Source organism: Athene noctua, chromosome 1 (genome assembly GCF_965140245.1).
Source record: "Athene noctua chromosome 1, bAthNoc1.hap1.1, whole genome shotgun sequence".
Taxonomy (NCBI): Eukaryota; Metazoa; Chordata; class Aves; order Strigiformes; family Strigidae; genus Athene; species Athene noctua.
The window spans coordinates 3,398,813-3,414,692 of record NC_134037.1 but is presented as its reverse complement, the minus strand read 5'-3'; the positions used below and the strand labels follow the sequence as shown (position 1 = coordinate 3,414,692).

The window sequence follows — 15,880 nt, the reverse complement described above, 5'->3', positions numbered from 1 at the left end:
GTGTTCTTTGCACTCCTTTTAGAAAGAAGCATCTCTTTAGTGCTCTATTCATGCTGCTCTGTACAGCACAGCACTAGAATACCTTTATCCACCTTCCTGAAATGCAGTGATATGGCCCCTGGAGGAACAAAAAAATCAGAGACTCACCATCGTAACTGCTCACATTAAGCAAGCATCCATTCCACCTTAAAATGCTTAAAGTTATAGTTTATATTCCTTTTGGTTGTTCTATTAGGACGGACCGCGTGCTCAAGGTCCACTAATCCCTTCGGTTTGCTGCTGTGGGTGTGGGTGCCTCTGCAATGACAAATACCTTCCTCAGTAACTCAGTATTTAGAATCCCAGAATCATTCAGGTTGGAAAAGCCCCTCGGGATCATCGAGTCCAACCCTCAGCCCGACTCTACAAAGTTCTCCCCTACCCCACATCCCCCACAGCTCATCCCAACAGCCCTGAAACCCCCCCAGGGATGGGGACTCCCCCCTCCCTGGGCAGCCTGTGCCACTCTCGGACCACTCTTGCTGGGAAACATTTTCTCCTCCTGCCCAGCCTGAGCCTCCCCTGGGGCAGTTTCCAGCCGTTCCCTCTTGTCCTGTCCCTGATCCCCTGGGAGCAGAGCCCAGCCCCAGCCTCTCTGCAATGTCCTGTCAGGAGCTGCAGAGAGGGATGAGGGCTCCCCTCAGCCTCCTCCTCCTCACACTGAACACTCCCAGCTCCTGCCCTGCCTCCTCACAGGATTGATTCTCCAGCCCTTCCCCAGCCTCGTTGCTCTTCTCTGCACTTGGTCCAGAACCTCAAGATCTCTCCCGTATTGAGGCGCCCAAAACTGGACACATTTGACAGTCTGGTTGTCAGAATTACAACACTGTGTCAAACAGAAAACACTGCATGCAACAGCAGCCTCAAAGTCCATCTTCTGCACATCTGTTCCTGGACACTACTCTGCCTGGGTTAACTGCTCCAAAAATTCTCCAGCCAAGGACAAAGCTCTTTCCCTTTCTTCCTTATTTAAGTCTCTACCAACTTCAAAGCAGGTACATACACACAGCTCTGTGCTTTATCTGAATGCAAATTATTATCTCACGTGCCTGCTTTTCCTGTCTGAAGAATTATTGAATAGTCAATATTCATTCAGATTATCTTGAAGTTCACTGGATCTATGTGTGAAAAGGATGGGATTGGGGGTCCAAATACGAGACCATATAAGGCTGTGTTCAAGAAACAGCTTCCTCAGAAGCCTCATTTTACAAAATTGTCAGATCACACTAATTTTTGTATGGCTAGTTCTTCCCAAATTGTTCTTGCCCACTCAGGATTTCTACCACCTTTGCACAACTCATGCCTTTACAGGTCAAGATGGAAACCACAAGCTGGTGCGTTTTAAACAGACAAGCCTCAGGTATTCCTAAAGCAAGAATTTCTAAGCATGACATTATCAGGCACTCCTTTGCTCTGCCTGTACTCCGCAGAACCATCTTTGCAATCCTAGCTTTGAGACATTCTGGTTTAACAATAAAACAATCTAAAATCTTTATGAGGCTATTTCTATGGTAAAAATTCAGAGTGGGAGTAAGAGAATTTAAAGTTAATGAAAGAGTAGGCTTTAATCAGCTGGTACACTGCTTGCGTTCTTATGATCTGCACAGTTCCATTGTTCTGTAGGCATCATAATCTTACACACTAAAGAGAAAATTAATCCTTACTGCAAATTAGTGTCTAAGATTAGGGTGCTTACAAAACACCAGCTGATTAAAACCTACTTTTCCATTAGCTTTATATTCTTATAGTTCTACAAGTTTTGGATGCAGAACTGAAGAATACAGAAAGCCAAGGAATAGTGCTGAGATTTAGGAGGGTATAGTGCACAGGCAAGGCGAAAGAAGATCAGGGGCGAAAAGGAATCAAGATGGAATTAAGGGGGTAAGAAGTTAAGGATCCTCTGTCCTACATTGTCCCCATCCTTGCTGATTCCTGGGAAAGAAAGATAGATGTTTCCCACTTGTACCCAAAAAACCCACTCAGAAACAGAAGAGGAAGGGGCAGTACTACCTCTCAGCTCCAAGAAAGGTAGGAATCACATTCACATAAACCAAGATCAGTGAATTCTGCACACTTCTCCCTGGCCCTTAAGCAAATCAAGAATTGAGATACAGTATTGCATGCTGAGTCCAAGCCCTGCTTATCTGAAATCAGCAGTAATATATGCCTGAGAGAAAAACTGTTTGAGAAACACCACTAAAAGGAGCCACTTAATACCTGACCTACCTACACTGGAAAAATGTCTAACTCTTATCCCAGATGCTAAGACTAGACTGGGAATATATATTTATTCCTAAATCTTCTGTTGATGCCATTTTTAAGTATACTCTGGTTCTTTTCCACTTAAAAAAAAAAAAAAAAAGACCAGAAAAAATGAACTAAGACTCAAAAGATCACTGCTGGGAAAAGGAAAAAAAAAATCTATTGCCACAGAAAAGAAACTGTGCTATACACAGAGAAACATAATTAGCAAGGGTATGCAAATCTTGCAGCACGCCCTCTGCACTGCAGCAGGTCAGTGGCATTATCCTCTGCAAGAATCAATACAAGAAACCACTAAATGTGAAAGAGTATGAAAAATCAGGTGTCTGCACATCTGTAGTTGCATATTCTGTGACAAAGTCCATTAACTATTCACTAGCTCTGCTTCTAAATATTCAAAACTCCATGACTGGGTAGTTTATTGATATTAATTAAATGATTCCCAGCTGGTGAACTCTGCCACGCTGATGGACTAGGAGCATTATCAGTCAACATTACTCCTCACACTGCAAAAACCAAATCAGCTGCGGGATAATATTATTTCTCTATTTCCCCCTTTGCATCCCCCAACTACACAGTAGCCAACTTAGCCACATCCCTAAATCCCTACTGCTGCTGGGTTTTGATATGCAAAATGGGAATGGAAGTTGGGAGAAAGAGCAAAGGAATAGCATGTTATCTCTTGTGCCCATATGGTGACTGTATCATCTCATTTCTGGAGCATTTGACCTCTGGTATAAACCCAAAAGACAATGCTCCTGCGTTCACCCAGAGGGACTCATTTAGCCCTCAACCATGTCTGGTTCCTGTCCTTTAAAGCCTCTTTGATCCCTCGCATCATTTGTGAGGTCCCATAAATATCAGGGTAAGAAAAAGGAAGTGCTGGCAGTATATTTAACTGCAAAAAGGCTGGCAATCATCATATTAAACCACTTCCCTTCATCAGTGACAAAAGCTTTAATAGCATGCTCCCAGGCTGCAACAGGCTACCGAGTTATTTGTTCTCTGATACAAATATTTGTCTACAAAAATTGTATTAAGGCAGATAAAAACCGCTGCTTGCTAGTCTTAGGCATAAGCAAATCCTTCAAGGCCAAAGGAATATTAAGTGAAAAAGGGACAGAAAATAATTCTTTGTAGCAACTAGAACCCAAGATATGGGTAAACAAGGTCAGATCCCTCAGGGGGATTGGGGTAGTTTAATTCCTCGATTGTCACTGCTTCATTCAGCTCACGATCTATGTAACACAGCAGAATCATGGCAGCAGCGCAGTGCAACATCACCTCAGCGTCACACTATCATCACAAACACATTTAGAGGGAAGTTTTGCCAGTGTAGCTGAGACAGGCTATGCTAGATGGCTATTGTAAGAAAACAACTTGTTAGGATATTATGGAAGAATTTAAAAATACCTTAGAATATGTTTGACATGACAGCAGATCAAAGGAATGACCCCAGTGAGACTGGAAGCGGGAGGCGACCGGCTGCGGCTGTGCAGTACTGGAGGGCAGGACGGCACCCCGCTCCTGCCCGGCCACCTCAGCCTTGGCCACAGCACAAATCCTGCCCGCCGCACCCATCGCCTCCCACCCCCATGTGCTATCACGACTCGTGTGTTAGTCCCTGTCAACTGGCACTGCTCCTTTTGGAAAGCAGCAGATGTCAAATTACTCTTGTTTTAGTCTCTGCTATAGCCAAGCGGATGTTGGCAGTGCTTGGACTGGTGCAACTGGTGTTTGTCCTCTGGGAAAAGGAGTGAGTCCCTTTGGAGATACTTGGGGATAAAATAATGCACCAGGCCCTTGCCTGCAGAGAGCCCTCGCTTCAGCCTTCTTGGGTTAAAGCCTTGCTGATGTAGCACAGCAGAAAGCTTAAGGCACTGTCTTTTCTAGGAGTAAAGCCAGGCCTAGGAACTGATTACAGTACGGACCAGCGTACACTAAGAGGGACTCCTGATGTAATATTTGATTTTGCTTTGTTAAATCAAGAGGTTAATAACAATATGGCTGCAACATAATGAGTCAACACTGATGATGTAACTTATTAGCCTTTATTACATTTATGAAGGAATCATTTCAGCATAAAGTCTCAAAAAGACAACTTGCTGATTTTGAGTTTCTGAATAAGTTTTTAATCAGTTCCTTCAAGGAAGCAATCAATGGTATGGGAAATGAGGTACACTGAATTTACTGATGGTAAGACAACAGCTGTAGTGGTTCTCTTTTTTGCTTCCCATTCGCTCTTTCTTGTACTCTTTCAGTACTAGCAAGCTGAATTATTCTTATGGGTTTTTTGAAGAACTCTTGTGAAAAAGTGCTACTGAAAAACTGTGAGAATTACAAGGCCTTCCCCCCCCCAATACACAAGATGAATCACACTGATTCTGCTGCTATATTATTTTATGCTGGCAGCAATTAGGGAGGGCTTGGGGATGAGAGATGTTTACCCGAGAATGTCACAAAGCAAGTTTTAATAGACTTCATTTCTGTTCTCCATCCATTTAACTGCAACATTAAATAACGTACAAAAAGCCAAATAATAACTTCCTTCTTGCTAAGTACAGATTTATGGGGCAATCCAGGCTAATACAAGGAGTGGAAATACGAAAACCTGTGGCTTTTCATTCTTTTTTTCCTGCTCAAGCCCCTAAAAAACTCTGCTAATGGGGGCAGAGGCTGCTGCATAGTGAATTTAAGCTTGATGATAGCCTTGTTTCCTTGCACAGCCTTCACCACTTTTCATTAGGCATTCAGACATAGCCCACAGTCCATCCCCAGACTAAAACCACTGGTCTATATGGTAATTATATAGGCAGAGGGGAGTCCTATACATACACCCGTAACACCAACGCACCCATGCTAAGTTTAAGAATAGATTTGGCATCAAGCTAGTATCTGAATTGCAGCACCACGGTGTTTCATGCAAGCTAATTTAGGCTATTAAGTTGAGCTTTGTACCACCAAGTGCAGAGAAGTAACATTTGTTTCTCAGCTGCTTCTCTCTCTGTAGCAGAAAGCTATTTTATGAAGATAAGAACAATTACACCAGTTATTCTGGCTCAGACTGAGGGTCCATATAATTACTGCTTCGCTTCCCACAGTGGCCTTAAACAGACTGTTAGCGAAAGTTAACATTTTTGACAGTTCTCTGAAATCATTGGTTTAAACATGCAACAAAAGCCAGAAGAATGAACATAATGTTGGCCATTCCTAGGAAGCCACGAGCAGGAAAAAGCGTAATTTTATTTATAAATAAATCCCTAGTGTGCCCACATCCAGAGTGGTGTGCCATTCTCATCGCCACACCTCAGCAAGGACAAGGCTAGAAAAACGAGACAGAGATCGGTGACTGAAATGATTACAGGTTTGTAGCAGCTGAATTGCAAGAAGAAAGCCCAAACAGCTGGAACACTTCAATTTGGAGAGGAAAAGCCTGAGGGATAAAACTGAGGTTTCCAAAATCACAAGTGCAACAGGATTTAACTGCAGCACAATATTGCACAATACTGGAAGAAAAGGGAATTAAATGAAACTAGCAGGAAACTGGTTTAAAAGAGGTTAGCAAATAAATGCTTCTTCACCTGGTGGCTAGTGCACTGGTTGACAGTATTGTATTCATAATTTAGAGAATTCATTGATAATAGATCCATTAATGATACTAAAGCGATAGGCAGGGATGTACCCTCTAACATCCATAATTCAGGGCCTGTGGATACTGGGGAAGCACCAGAGAAGGCCACAGACAGGGGGTTTGCATCCCCTCCCTAAATAGTACCTCCTCTTGCATTAGCAGGTACAGAACGCTCAGCAAAATGGACCATCAGCAGGATGTTTCTTACATTCCCCAAATGTTCTCCCAGCCTGTGACAATTTTCTGCTGAGGGGAAGAGCCTGAAGTGTTTTTTTTTTCTACCTAGTCACCCTTATTGGTATTATCTTCCACATTCTGGCCCAGTCTCTTCAAACGTTTTGCACCCACAGTACTGTCTAAGAGTTTCAACTCTGTCTTTGCTCTGACTTGGCTTCTAGCAACTTCATTCGATGGAGCCTAGTTTCTGCACTGGACAAGACAGTGTATAGTCAACCCCTACAACCCTCTGCATGCCATTTATGATGGTGGTTGTTGTTGGTTGGGTTTTTTTTGTTATAAAAATAGGCTAAAGCACGCTGCCATAGTCTAACACTCCCCATACGGCACACGTTCCATAAGCCTGTGGTCATTTTTCCTCTTCTTCTCTGGACCTCTTTCAGGTCTAACAAATTTTTGGAGATTGCTCACAGCTTCACACAACACTTCAGCCATTTGTGAGCCATGGGATTATATAACACCACTGTAACATCTGGTCTTTATTCTTTTCCTAATTATTCCATGTCTGATTTGCCTTTTGGCTTTCTTTCAACTCATATTTCAACAGAACAAACCATCAGAAGTTTGATGGAATAAGCTGACCACCACCACTGATGTGAAGAAAATTATTCCCCCCATACATATTTATCACTTTGAATTTCTTCAATAATTTTATGGCTCAATGTATCTCAAACATCATCAAAATCTTTACAATTCTTCATTCTGATTTGACCTTAGTTTTAAGTTAACCACAACAGTATCGATAGGCTTTGTCATCTTACTGCTTGTCTTCTCTTCTAGATCATTTAAGAAAATACTGAACTGCAGATCCCAAAAGCCTTCCACTGATAATCTACTTCCACCCCAGGAGGTGACCATCTACTTCTCCAACCAGCCTACAAAACCAAAACCCACCATCTCCACACCTCCGCAAGCCAAGTCTCAGAAGTCTTCAATCCAGCTGGTTTCATCATTTCCTTTAACATCCTGAACTCCACCTTTCAAAGTGGAACAGTTTGTACACACCAGGTTGTTCACACTGTTATTCTATTAAACTTGCTGACTTGCTTTGACTTCATTTTGACGCCTTGCAGTTAGATCTTCAAAGGTCCTCAGAACTTACCAGAACTGATTCTAAAATAAAATTCATTCCTGTTGCTAGCTATTTAGTGTAATTGGAATCCCAAGCCACATCCAAATGAGCCATTGCAATGCAAGTCCATAGTTCTTGCAAACAAAGCAAATTTAAGGGTAAAAATCTCTATTTTCTTCTTACGGTAAAAAGCCTGTCACATCTGGCTCACAACTCTCACATAGAAACACTACACAAGGGCTTGGCTTTATATTACTTAGCAAGAAGAATTAAATTAAGTTTCTATATTGTCAGAAAGAGCATTCAAAGATGAAAACACATGATTACTCTTTCTGTTCTCAGTGTACAGCAACACATATCTACCAGCAAGGATTCCCCAAGCATTTCAAAAATACAAATAAACCTAATTGGCACAAATCTCTCAGGAAAATTTGAACAGGCTGACAGCGAGACCTGCCTAATATTCTGAATTTCCATCAATGCTAGTCAGATCACAGAATACCAAGTAAGGAAACTCCTTAGGGAGGGTGGCCGGGTAAAGAACAGAGTGAAGTGAACTTAAAAGTCTTGTATAAACTAGACTATCGATAATATGAGACTAAACATGTGGTTAAAGCCCCATCAAGAAAGTTCTCCAAAGAAAGGTTAGACAAATATCAGTGGAAATATGGTGGGTTTTTTTAAAAAAAAGGAAAAAATAATTATGTGTAAGTCCAAGAAAGGTTTTTGGGAATAACGGTGACAGTAATAAGGTACCGTTACAACAAAGAAAGTGCAAGTCTAAAAGCTTGACTGCCTGGATATAGAACAGAAACAGGTTAACTAAATTGTCTGCAAGCCAACAGACTTTCTTGCAGCTAATAAATGAGCAATTTCCATTATCTTCATAGCATGTCTTACTATTCTCATTTTCTTCACACCAAATTTTAGGCGAGTAAGAAAAGGCCAAATATTACAAAGCCATCAAAGAACATAGTCTTCAGAACTAAAAAACATCTACTCATTGTTCAGTATGCTATTTTTCTGGCATTTAGTTAAGTGACAGACCATTCAAGATATGCATTCTTGATCTGTCCAAATATTTAAAGTAACAGACTAACATACAAACACATCCAGAGTATTTCACATTCAGTTATACTAAATTAGGCAAATTTTGTAGTCATAGAATATTTTTGTATATATTACAATACATCTTATGTAAGGGGTATCTGGTTTATATTTAAATCATTAATTATCTTGATTTTTTCATTTTTATTTCTCATATAAATGTCTTCCTGGATTCTGTTACCAATTATTTGTTAACAAAATGTCAAAACCGTAATACATTGCTGAAAAAATTAGTCTTACCTCCATTGCTAATGCTGCTGTTTGCTGGTCATAATGATTTAGAAGATTAGGCATAAAAGTGGTATTGTAAGGCAGATCCTGGCACATCCGCAAGATGATGGGCTCACAAGAAAACAAACTGTGCCCTCTTGTGTGCCCCACCAAGACATCCAAAAGCCAAAGGTAACAGAACATCCAGCTAACAGCCATCCTTCCACACGGGGAATGGGGCCAGTTATTGAGCCCAGTCAGAAAGCTCTTTCAACTCCTCGCGTACCCTCAGATTTCACTTCAACGGTGATATTTTCACTCTTCGTTCAAGGTTCTTCAAAACTGGAATACTCTTTGTGTACAACATTCTTAGCTCGGACCAGAAGATGATGTGTTTGAGACAGATGTGTGAGAAATCTTGCCTTCTCTTTTCTCAGTATTCTATAGCATGCATTAAGTTAAGGTATTAAAATGTTTAACCACATTCCCACACAATTGACCCCATCGTGACAGAACAGCAGTTGAGTTACGTTCTTCTTTTGTTAGGTAACCTGGAATAAAAAACACAACAAACAGAATACAGTAAAAAGCCTTGTAATTGATTAAAAAATTTTAGCTCTAAATAGCTTGGCAGGCAAATTGCTTCAAGTTCTCACATCTAAGACTAGAGGGTCCCTTGACAAGTTTAAATCCTGGTTTCAGACTATTTCTGGTAGAAAAAAAGCTGGTATGGTCTAAGACTCCACCCAAAAAGGATGGTGAAAATAGGGAATGTATTTACTATAAAGAAAATATTTCAGAAAACCCCACACTTTAAATTTAACCATGTGAGCATTACAATTGTTGACCACACTGAAACCAAGCTATTTATGACTCAGCATCTGCCCTGGTACATTCACATCGATAGCATCTCTTTAGTTGCATGGCCTTGTAACTTCTGCTGAGTAATTATAAAACAAAAACAAAACAGTCACCGCAACCAATACACAAGTCCCAACTTGCAGGAGTGAAGACGACTGTTCTGCCCAACAAGCTGCAGTCATGGTTTGGCTATCCGTGTTCAAATATGCAATTTCAGTCTACTTGTAAACAGCTTTTTTGTTGTCTCTAACCCATTTTACTTGCACACATATCTCATATCTTCCTCTCCAGAAACCATCGTAAGAGCTAAGGATTAGCCAGAAGACAGCATCCTTTGGCCACTCCTTTCCCCACACACTCGTGAAGATGGAAATTGCAAAGGTAGCTACGCTACGGTTGCTCTGCCAGTTCCACTCTACCTATAGAGCCAATTTAAACAGCAATCATTCCCCAGGGCTGGATCTGCATTTTCTCAGTGCTAAGGAGCCGGAGTGGAACAAGCAGAACAGGGACTCAGAATATCGTGCTCATTGACTGGAGAAACAAACTCTGAAATTGAGACTAAAGCATGGAAAAAGTTGACAGAGCCATAAGAGTACAGAGAGGCCCTTTGCTTAAAACAGTTTTGTCATACAGCAATGAAAGTTGCAAAATTCAGTCTCTAACCAACTGCTTTAAAAAAAAATTATGGTTCAAAAAAGGTAACAGAAATTTAGAAAATTAGTGTGAACCAGAAAACCCCAAGCACTCCATCAATATTCCCAAAATCAGGCAATCACAAATTTGAAAAGGCTTCCAATCTTGAGTCACTAATGTTTTTCTTTAGATATTCAGGAAGGAAAGTAATTTCTACATGTCGGAGAGGGAAAATTTTTTCCTTGGTCCCTAATGCAAACTTAGTGAGAGATAGGAAAGAGTTAATTACCAGACTTCTGCTGGTATCAGCCGATCAAAAAAGTGATGTATGCACACTTTTGTTTACATAGACCCATCTTATGGTCAGAAAAATTAAATAGCATGTATGTCTTTAAACCCTCAGATACTTTGTGGGTTGGACCAGATAATCTTGAGAGGTTCCTTCCAACCTAAACAATTCTGTGCTTCTCTTGAAAATCATGTGCAGCAATGGTTTTGGCTGTAGCTGTTCAAGACAGGCTGGTAAAAACAAACATGCAAATAGGAAAAAGACCAAGATGCTAAACATAACCATGTTAAATTAAGTTCATTGACAAGTTGCTTTCACAGGCTGCTTACTCTCTCACAGCTATTGACAGGGAACCCATGTTTGAAATACATCAAGAATATAAATAGCAAAACTGTTCCAAACCTAGGGAAAATAAAACATGCCCAAAAAAAAGCAGAAAAAAAACCCTATCTACACCTTAAGTTAGGTGGTAGAACTAACCAACACAGCTCAAATCACAGCGCCTTGCTTATATTCTGAAGCAAATGTTGCTGTGAAGAGCAGTCAACACAATGAATTGGAAAGACCAAAATCAACTACATTATTTAAGACATGCTACATCTAACTACATCTGATTTTAGTCCAATTTCAAGTTCATATCGCCCTGAGAAGTTGTGTCCTTCTGATCTAAGGAAGTAATTTCTCAGACTTATTTTTTAAGAATTTGGCACCTCTCAAAAAAACCCAAAGACCTGAATTTATCCCATCTTCCAGGCAGCACTACTTAACCCTGAAGATCTCTGCATATTCTCACATCCTGGCCAGAAGATTACAAGTTATAGACAGACAAACCCAATTCCTCCTTAGTTTTGTCCAAGGTGCCTAATCCCCTTTGAATCTAGGCCTTTGATCTGAACATGTTAGTAACAGTTCCCCAAATTCAGGAAAAGAAGCCTTTGCAGTTTCTCACCATCTCCAGAACCCTGGTTTCAATTAATTTTTCTCTTTGTCCCAAACACTTCGGCCATCAACTCCAAAAGACTTTATTCAACAACTTCAGTGAAGTCAACTTTTAGTGTGGATTAGCAACTGATTTTTTAGCATGTTCCCTGTAATTTAGGTGCTATCCCAGCAGTGATCAGTAGATAACGCTTCATAAGAGAGATTCAGAAGCAACATAAGATGAACTGTACTCACACTGGTTGTTCTGTTAAAGTTAGAAGCATAAACATTGGGCAAACCCAGGTCAGGATCTAGAGTCTTGGGAAAAACTCCAAGAACACTTTACACAAATCATCATATTAATGACATTCAAAGTAGAGACTCCAAACAAAGCCAACCATCTTCTGACTTCCCCACAACCTCAAACTGAAATAAACACACGAAAACCTAGACTCAATAAGCCACGAGAAGTTTTAACTGTGCAAAAAGCAGAACAAAATTCATCATGTCCTTTCAGGACTTTTCCATTTTATTACTATATAATATCATAAAGGAAATTAAGAATAGATTTACTAGATCCAGAAAAGAATGCCAAATTATATAGCCTAGTCATGAAGTGCCCTTTCATGGAAGAAAAAAACCAATCTCAGTGAAATTAAGAGAAAAGACAACCCTATCATTGCGAAAGGAGACGAAAGTTTTGCAAACAAGCATATAGATGACCTATTAATTGGTGTAGACAGATGAATGCTGTAATAAGCAATCTTTAGTGTCAAGACAGTTTCTTACCACAAATCCAGTTCTGTATACTCTTTGTTAAGCCTCTACATATGAAATTTTGTGGTTATTTTTGTATGAATATAAAACCAAACCACTTTCGATGACACTGGGGATAAAAAAGGTGGAGGGGATACCTACCCGTCTGCCCCAAGGCACTACAAAAAAAAAGCTGTGAGCAAAAGGGGTAGGAAACAGCTAGTTTGTTAGTGTGGTTATGGATTTATACATTATTTATAATCGTAAGAAGCCCATTCAATTACTGCTCTAAAGGATAAATTAAGACATGCATAGATGACTATTATAAAGAGTGAAATTTGTGAAATTAAAAGGATTGATTCCCACAAGTGAATTTTATTTTTTTTTCCAAATAATTTTTGAAGTTACTAAGGGGGCAGTAAGTGGGAAGGCAATGAGGAGAAAGTCATCAGACTCTGGAAAGAAAGTATGTAGGGGGATTAATTCACAGTTATCTGTCCCAGAGAAATGGGGTGATAAAACAACAAACTAGACTCCCGTACAAGTGAGAAGACAAGAGGAGAATGTCACCTTAGTCATTCCCCACCCAATTCTGATCAGAGAGAAAGGAAAGGAACTCACTCATTGCACGCAAGCACTGGCAGCATTTCCCCAACCCATTCCCACCCACATGAAGGCACAAAAGGAGAATACATTATTCTCCCAACTCCATTTTAATTAGTCAGTGGGAAAGAAACTCCAGTGCTGTACTCCCCTGTTCCACTTCTGTTACGTATTAAGGGAGAGCCACAACTACAATCCCCTACATCCTTTATTTCAGTTAGGACCCCATGGAGGAAAGAGGGCGCACACTATCCCACACTCCCCCTCACTGTACTTACTACAGGGCAGAATGAGAATAAAGAGACACAGTTTCTCCTCTTCCCCTCTCCCTCTGCGCAGTGACACCATGCCAGTCCCTGCTCCCCTCCCCGCAGGGAGGACGGAAAGGCAGAAACCCTTTCTGGTGAGATTCTCCACACATATGGAGGGACAGGTCTAGCATCTCGCTCCAGTTGAGTTCATATCGCGTGGCAAACTGAAGGAACTGGAGGGGGAGCTAGTTATCGTCCCTTAGATTGGAAGAAGAGGTAGGGAGCAGGCTGGACTATAGCATCCCCTCTTCCCTTGAATCCTCGCTATATTTTAAAGGCAAAAGGAACAAGTGCGCACGCAGGACTAGCATCCTCTTGCTGCATCGCAAAGGAAAAAGGAAGGATGTATGTGTACATGAACCTAGAACCCCTTCCCCCTGCGTCCCCACGGCATTGCAAGAGGAAAAGGAGGAGGGAGATAACATCCCCTTGGGTCCCTCCTGCACGGAAAAGGGGGAGGGAGGCGTGCATGGGACTAGCATCCCTCTCCCCCTGGGTCACGGCCACGGCACCGCAACATGAAAGGAGGGAAGCGTGGGACTAGCAGCCTCTGGGGTCCCCAACGCACTGCAGAAGAAAAGAAGGGGCGTGTGTGCGGAGGGGGGAAAGGCACCCTCTCCTCCTCGGGCCCCCGACGCACTGCGAGGGCAAGGAGGGAGAGCACCTGGGACTCGCATCCCCTCCCCTTGGGTCCCTAATGGCAAGGGAGGGGAAGCGCATGGGACGAGCATCCCCTTCTGCCGGCTCCCAGCGCACGGGCAGGGATCGGGAATGCCGGGGACCAGCATCTCCCGGCCCCGAGGCGCCGCTGAGGGAGACGGGGTGGATCCGGCACCTCCATGTCGCCCAGCGAAGGACGGGACTAGCATCCCCCGTCCTTCCACCGCCCGCCGCCTCGGAGCGGGGGACTTCACCCTCCGCTCCGCTCACTCCCCCCGCCCAGAGGACGCTTCATGGCCGCCCCCCACAGCGCCGTCTCCGGGAGCGGGTGTCTCTGCCCCTTCGCGAGCGAGGCGGCCGCTGTGGGAGGGAAAGAAGGACATCCCTGAGGGAAACCCCCTGCCCATCTGCCCACCCCGTCCCCCTCCGCGCCTCCCGGCGCCCAGGTCCCCCCCGTTACCTCAGCGCGGGGTCCCGCCGCTGCGGCCCCGCTTCTCCCCCCAGGTGGCGGCGGCGGCGGGAGGCAGCGGCCGCGCCTCCTCGCGCCCGACCCCGCCGCAGCGCTGGCCCCGCCCCGCCCCGCCGCCCCGCCCCCTCGCGCCGCCGCGCCCCGCCCCTCTCCCTGCCGAATCGAACGAGCCAATCAGAAACGGGCCCGACCAGGTTGCTAGGTAGATCGGAACCTGCGGCCGTTCTGCAAGCCCGACCCCCGCCCGTAGAATCTGATTGGCTGGCCCTCTCCCGGGGGAGGGGCGCGGGAGCCGGTTGCCATAACGACGGGAAGCGGCCTGGCGGGAGGTGTAGGCCGCGCCGCCCGCGGGCGGGAGGAGGCAGGTGAGGGGCGGCCCGGCCCGGCGCTGGGGGCCGCGGGGAGGCCGAGCTGGTGACGGAGGGTTGAGGGGACACGGGGGTGGACGCGTCCCCTGGGAGAGCGTGGGGCACACGAGGGTGGCCAGGGCGTGCATGGGGAGTGGCGGTGCAGCTGCCGTGGGGCGCGAGGGGACAAACGCTGGGGGGACAGTGTGGCATGGGGAGGGGGATACAAGTGCAGTGGGACGCATAGAATTATAGAATGGTTTGGGTTGGAAGGGACCTTAAAGATCATCCAGTCCCATCCCCCTGTCCCGGGCAGGGCCACCTTCCACCAGCCCAGGTTGCCCAAAGCCCCGTCCAACCTGGCCTTGAACCCTTCCAGGGAGGGGGCAGCCACAGCTTCTCTGGGCAGCCTGTGCCAGGGCCTCACCCCCCTCACAGGGGAGAATTTCTGCCTTACATCTCATCTTTCAGTTTAAAACTCTTAGGCCTTGTCCTATCGTTACCCCCTGATAAAGAGTGTTCCCCCTTTCCCGCAGCCCCTTTCAGCCCTGGGGGGCTGCTCTAAGGTCTCCCCGGAGCCTTCTCTTCTCCAGGTGAAACCCCCAACTCTCTCAGCCTGTCCTCACAGGGGGGATGCTCCAGCCCCCCCAACATCTTTGACGATGAGACCTGCTCCAACTAGTCCATGTCCTTCTTACCCTGGGGCCCCCAGAGCTGAACACAGCACTTCAGGGGAGACAGTGGAAAGAGAGGGGAGTACAGACTCCATAGGGCATGTGGAGAGGGTAACAAATTCAATATGATGCAGGGAGGTAGTCTGACAGGAAGATGGAAGACCCCAGTGTGCACCAAGCACAGCCCATGCTGTGAGGAAGGGGGTCTTGGATGCACCCAGTGGAGAAATGGGGGACGCTCAGGCACAAGGGGCCTGGGGCCTGCCCATCTGCCAGCACTGTCAGGCCAGGGGCCTGAGGGGATTGTTGTTGCCTTTGGGTCCCGGGAGAGATTTCAACGTATGAGTGGAAGGAGTACTTAGAAATACTAATACTCAAAGGGACTGGGCATAAAGACATCATACAATAAGTTTAAACTTGGTAATGGATGGAAAAAGCACTGGTATCTATGGATACAAGTACTGAGCAGCTGGGGTTTGCTACCACCTTTTGAAGTGGGGCGGGGAAAGCTATTGGGGTGTCAGAGGACATGGGGACACTGGGCAGTGTAATTGCTGCAGGACTAGGGAAGTTCTGGTGGACTTTGAGGTAAGAACACCATGGATCATCCAGCTGTTTAACAGAATATAAATCCCGTGAGGTTTGAGGTAGAAAAGGAAATATTCTTGAGGGATAAAAGGGACCTTGCTGTTGTCTTATTTAGGGGGAAAAGGGTGCTAGGGATCAATACCGATCAGTTCCCCTGGGTGTAGTGTCACTGGGACTATGCGGTGCTGTGACAGCTCCTGGGAGGAT

At 44.4% G+C, this 15,880-nt stretch overlaps 2 protein-coding genes across 4 annotated transcripts in view; one reads left to right on the top strand and one right to left on the bottom strand.

Annotated features, from left to right (window-relative positions):
• The window catches only part of FZD3 (frizzled class receptor 3), a 62,572-nt gene extending 48,423 nt beyond the window's left edge, over positions 1 to 14,149 (bottom strand). For all 3 annotated transcript variants that reach the window (XM_074895432.1, XM_074895433.1, XM_074895434.1), the window contains exons 1-2: positions 14,056 to 14,149; positions 8,589 to 9,109 (exon numbers count right to left, since the gene is read on the bottom strand). In XM_074895432.1, coding sequence (XP_074751533.1) covers positions 8,589 to 8,777 — 189 coding nt within the window. In that variant the 5' untranslated portion in view covers positions 8,778 to 9,109; positions 14,056 to 14,149. The remainder of the gene's footprint in view (positions 1 to 8,588; positions 9,110 to 14,055) is intronic.
• A 205-nt stretch (positions 14,150 to 14,354) lies between these two features.
• The window catches only part of FBXO16 (F-box protein 16), a 37,310-nt gene continuing 35,784 nt past the window's right edge, over positions 14,355 to 15,880 (top strand). The window contains exon 1 of the mRNA XM_074921273.1: positions 14,355 to 14,429. The gene's annotated coding sequence lies outside the window, so the exon portion shown is untranslated. The remainder of the gene's footprint in view (positions 14,430 to 15,880) is intronic.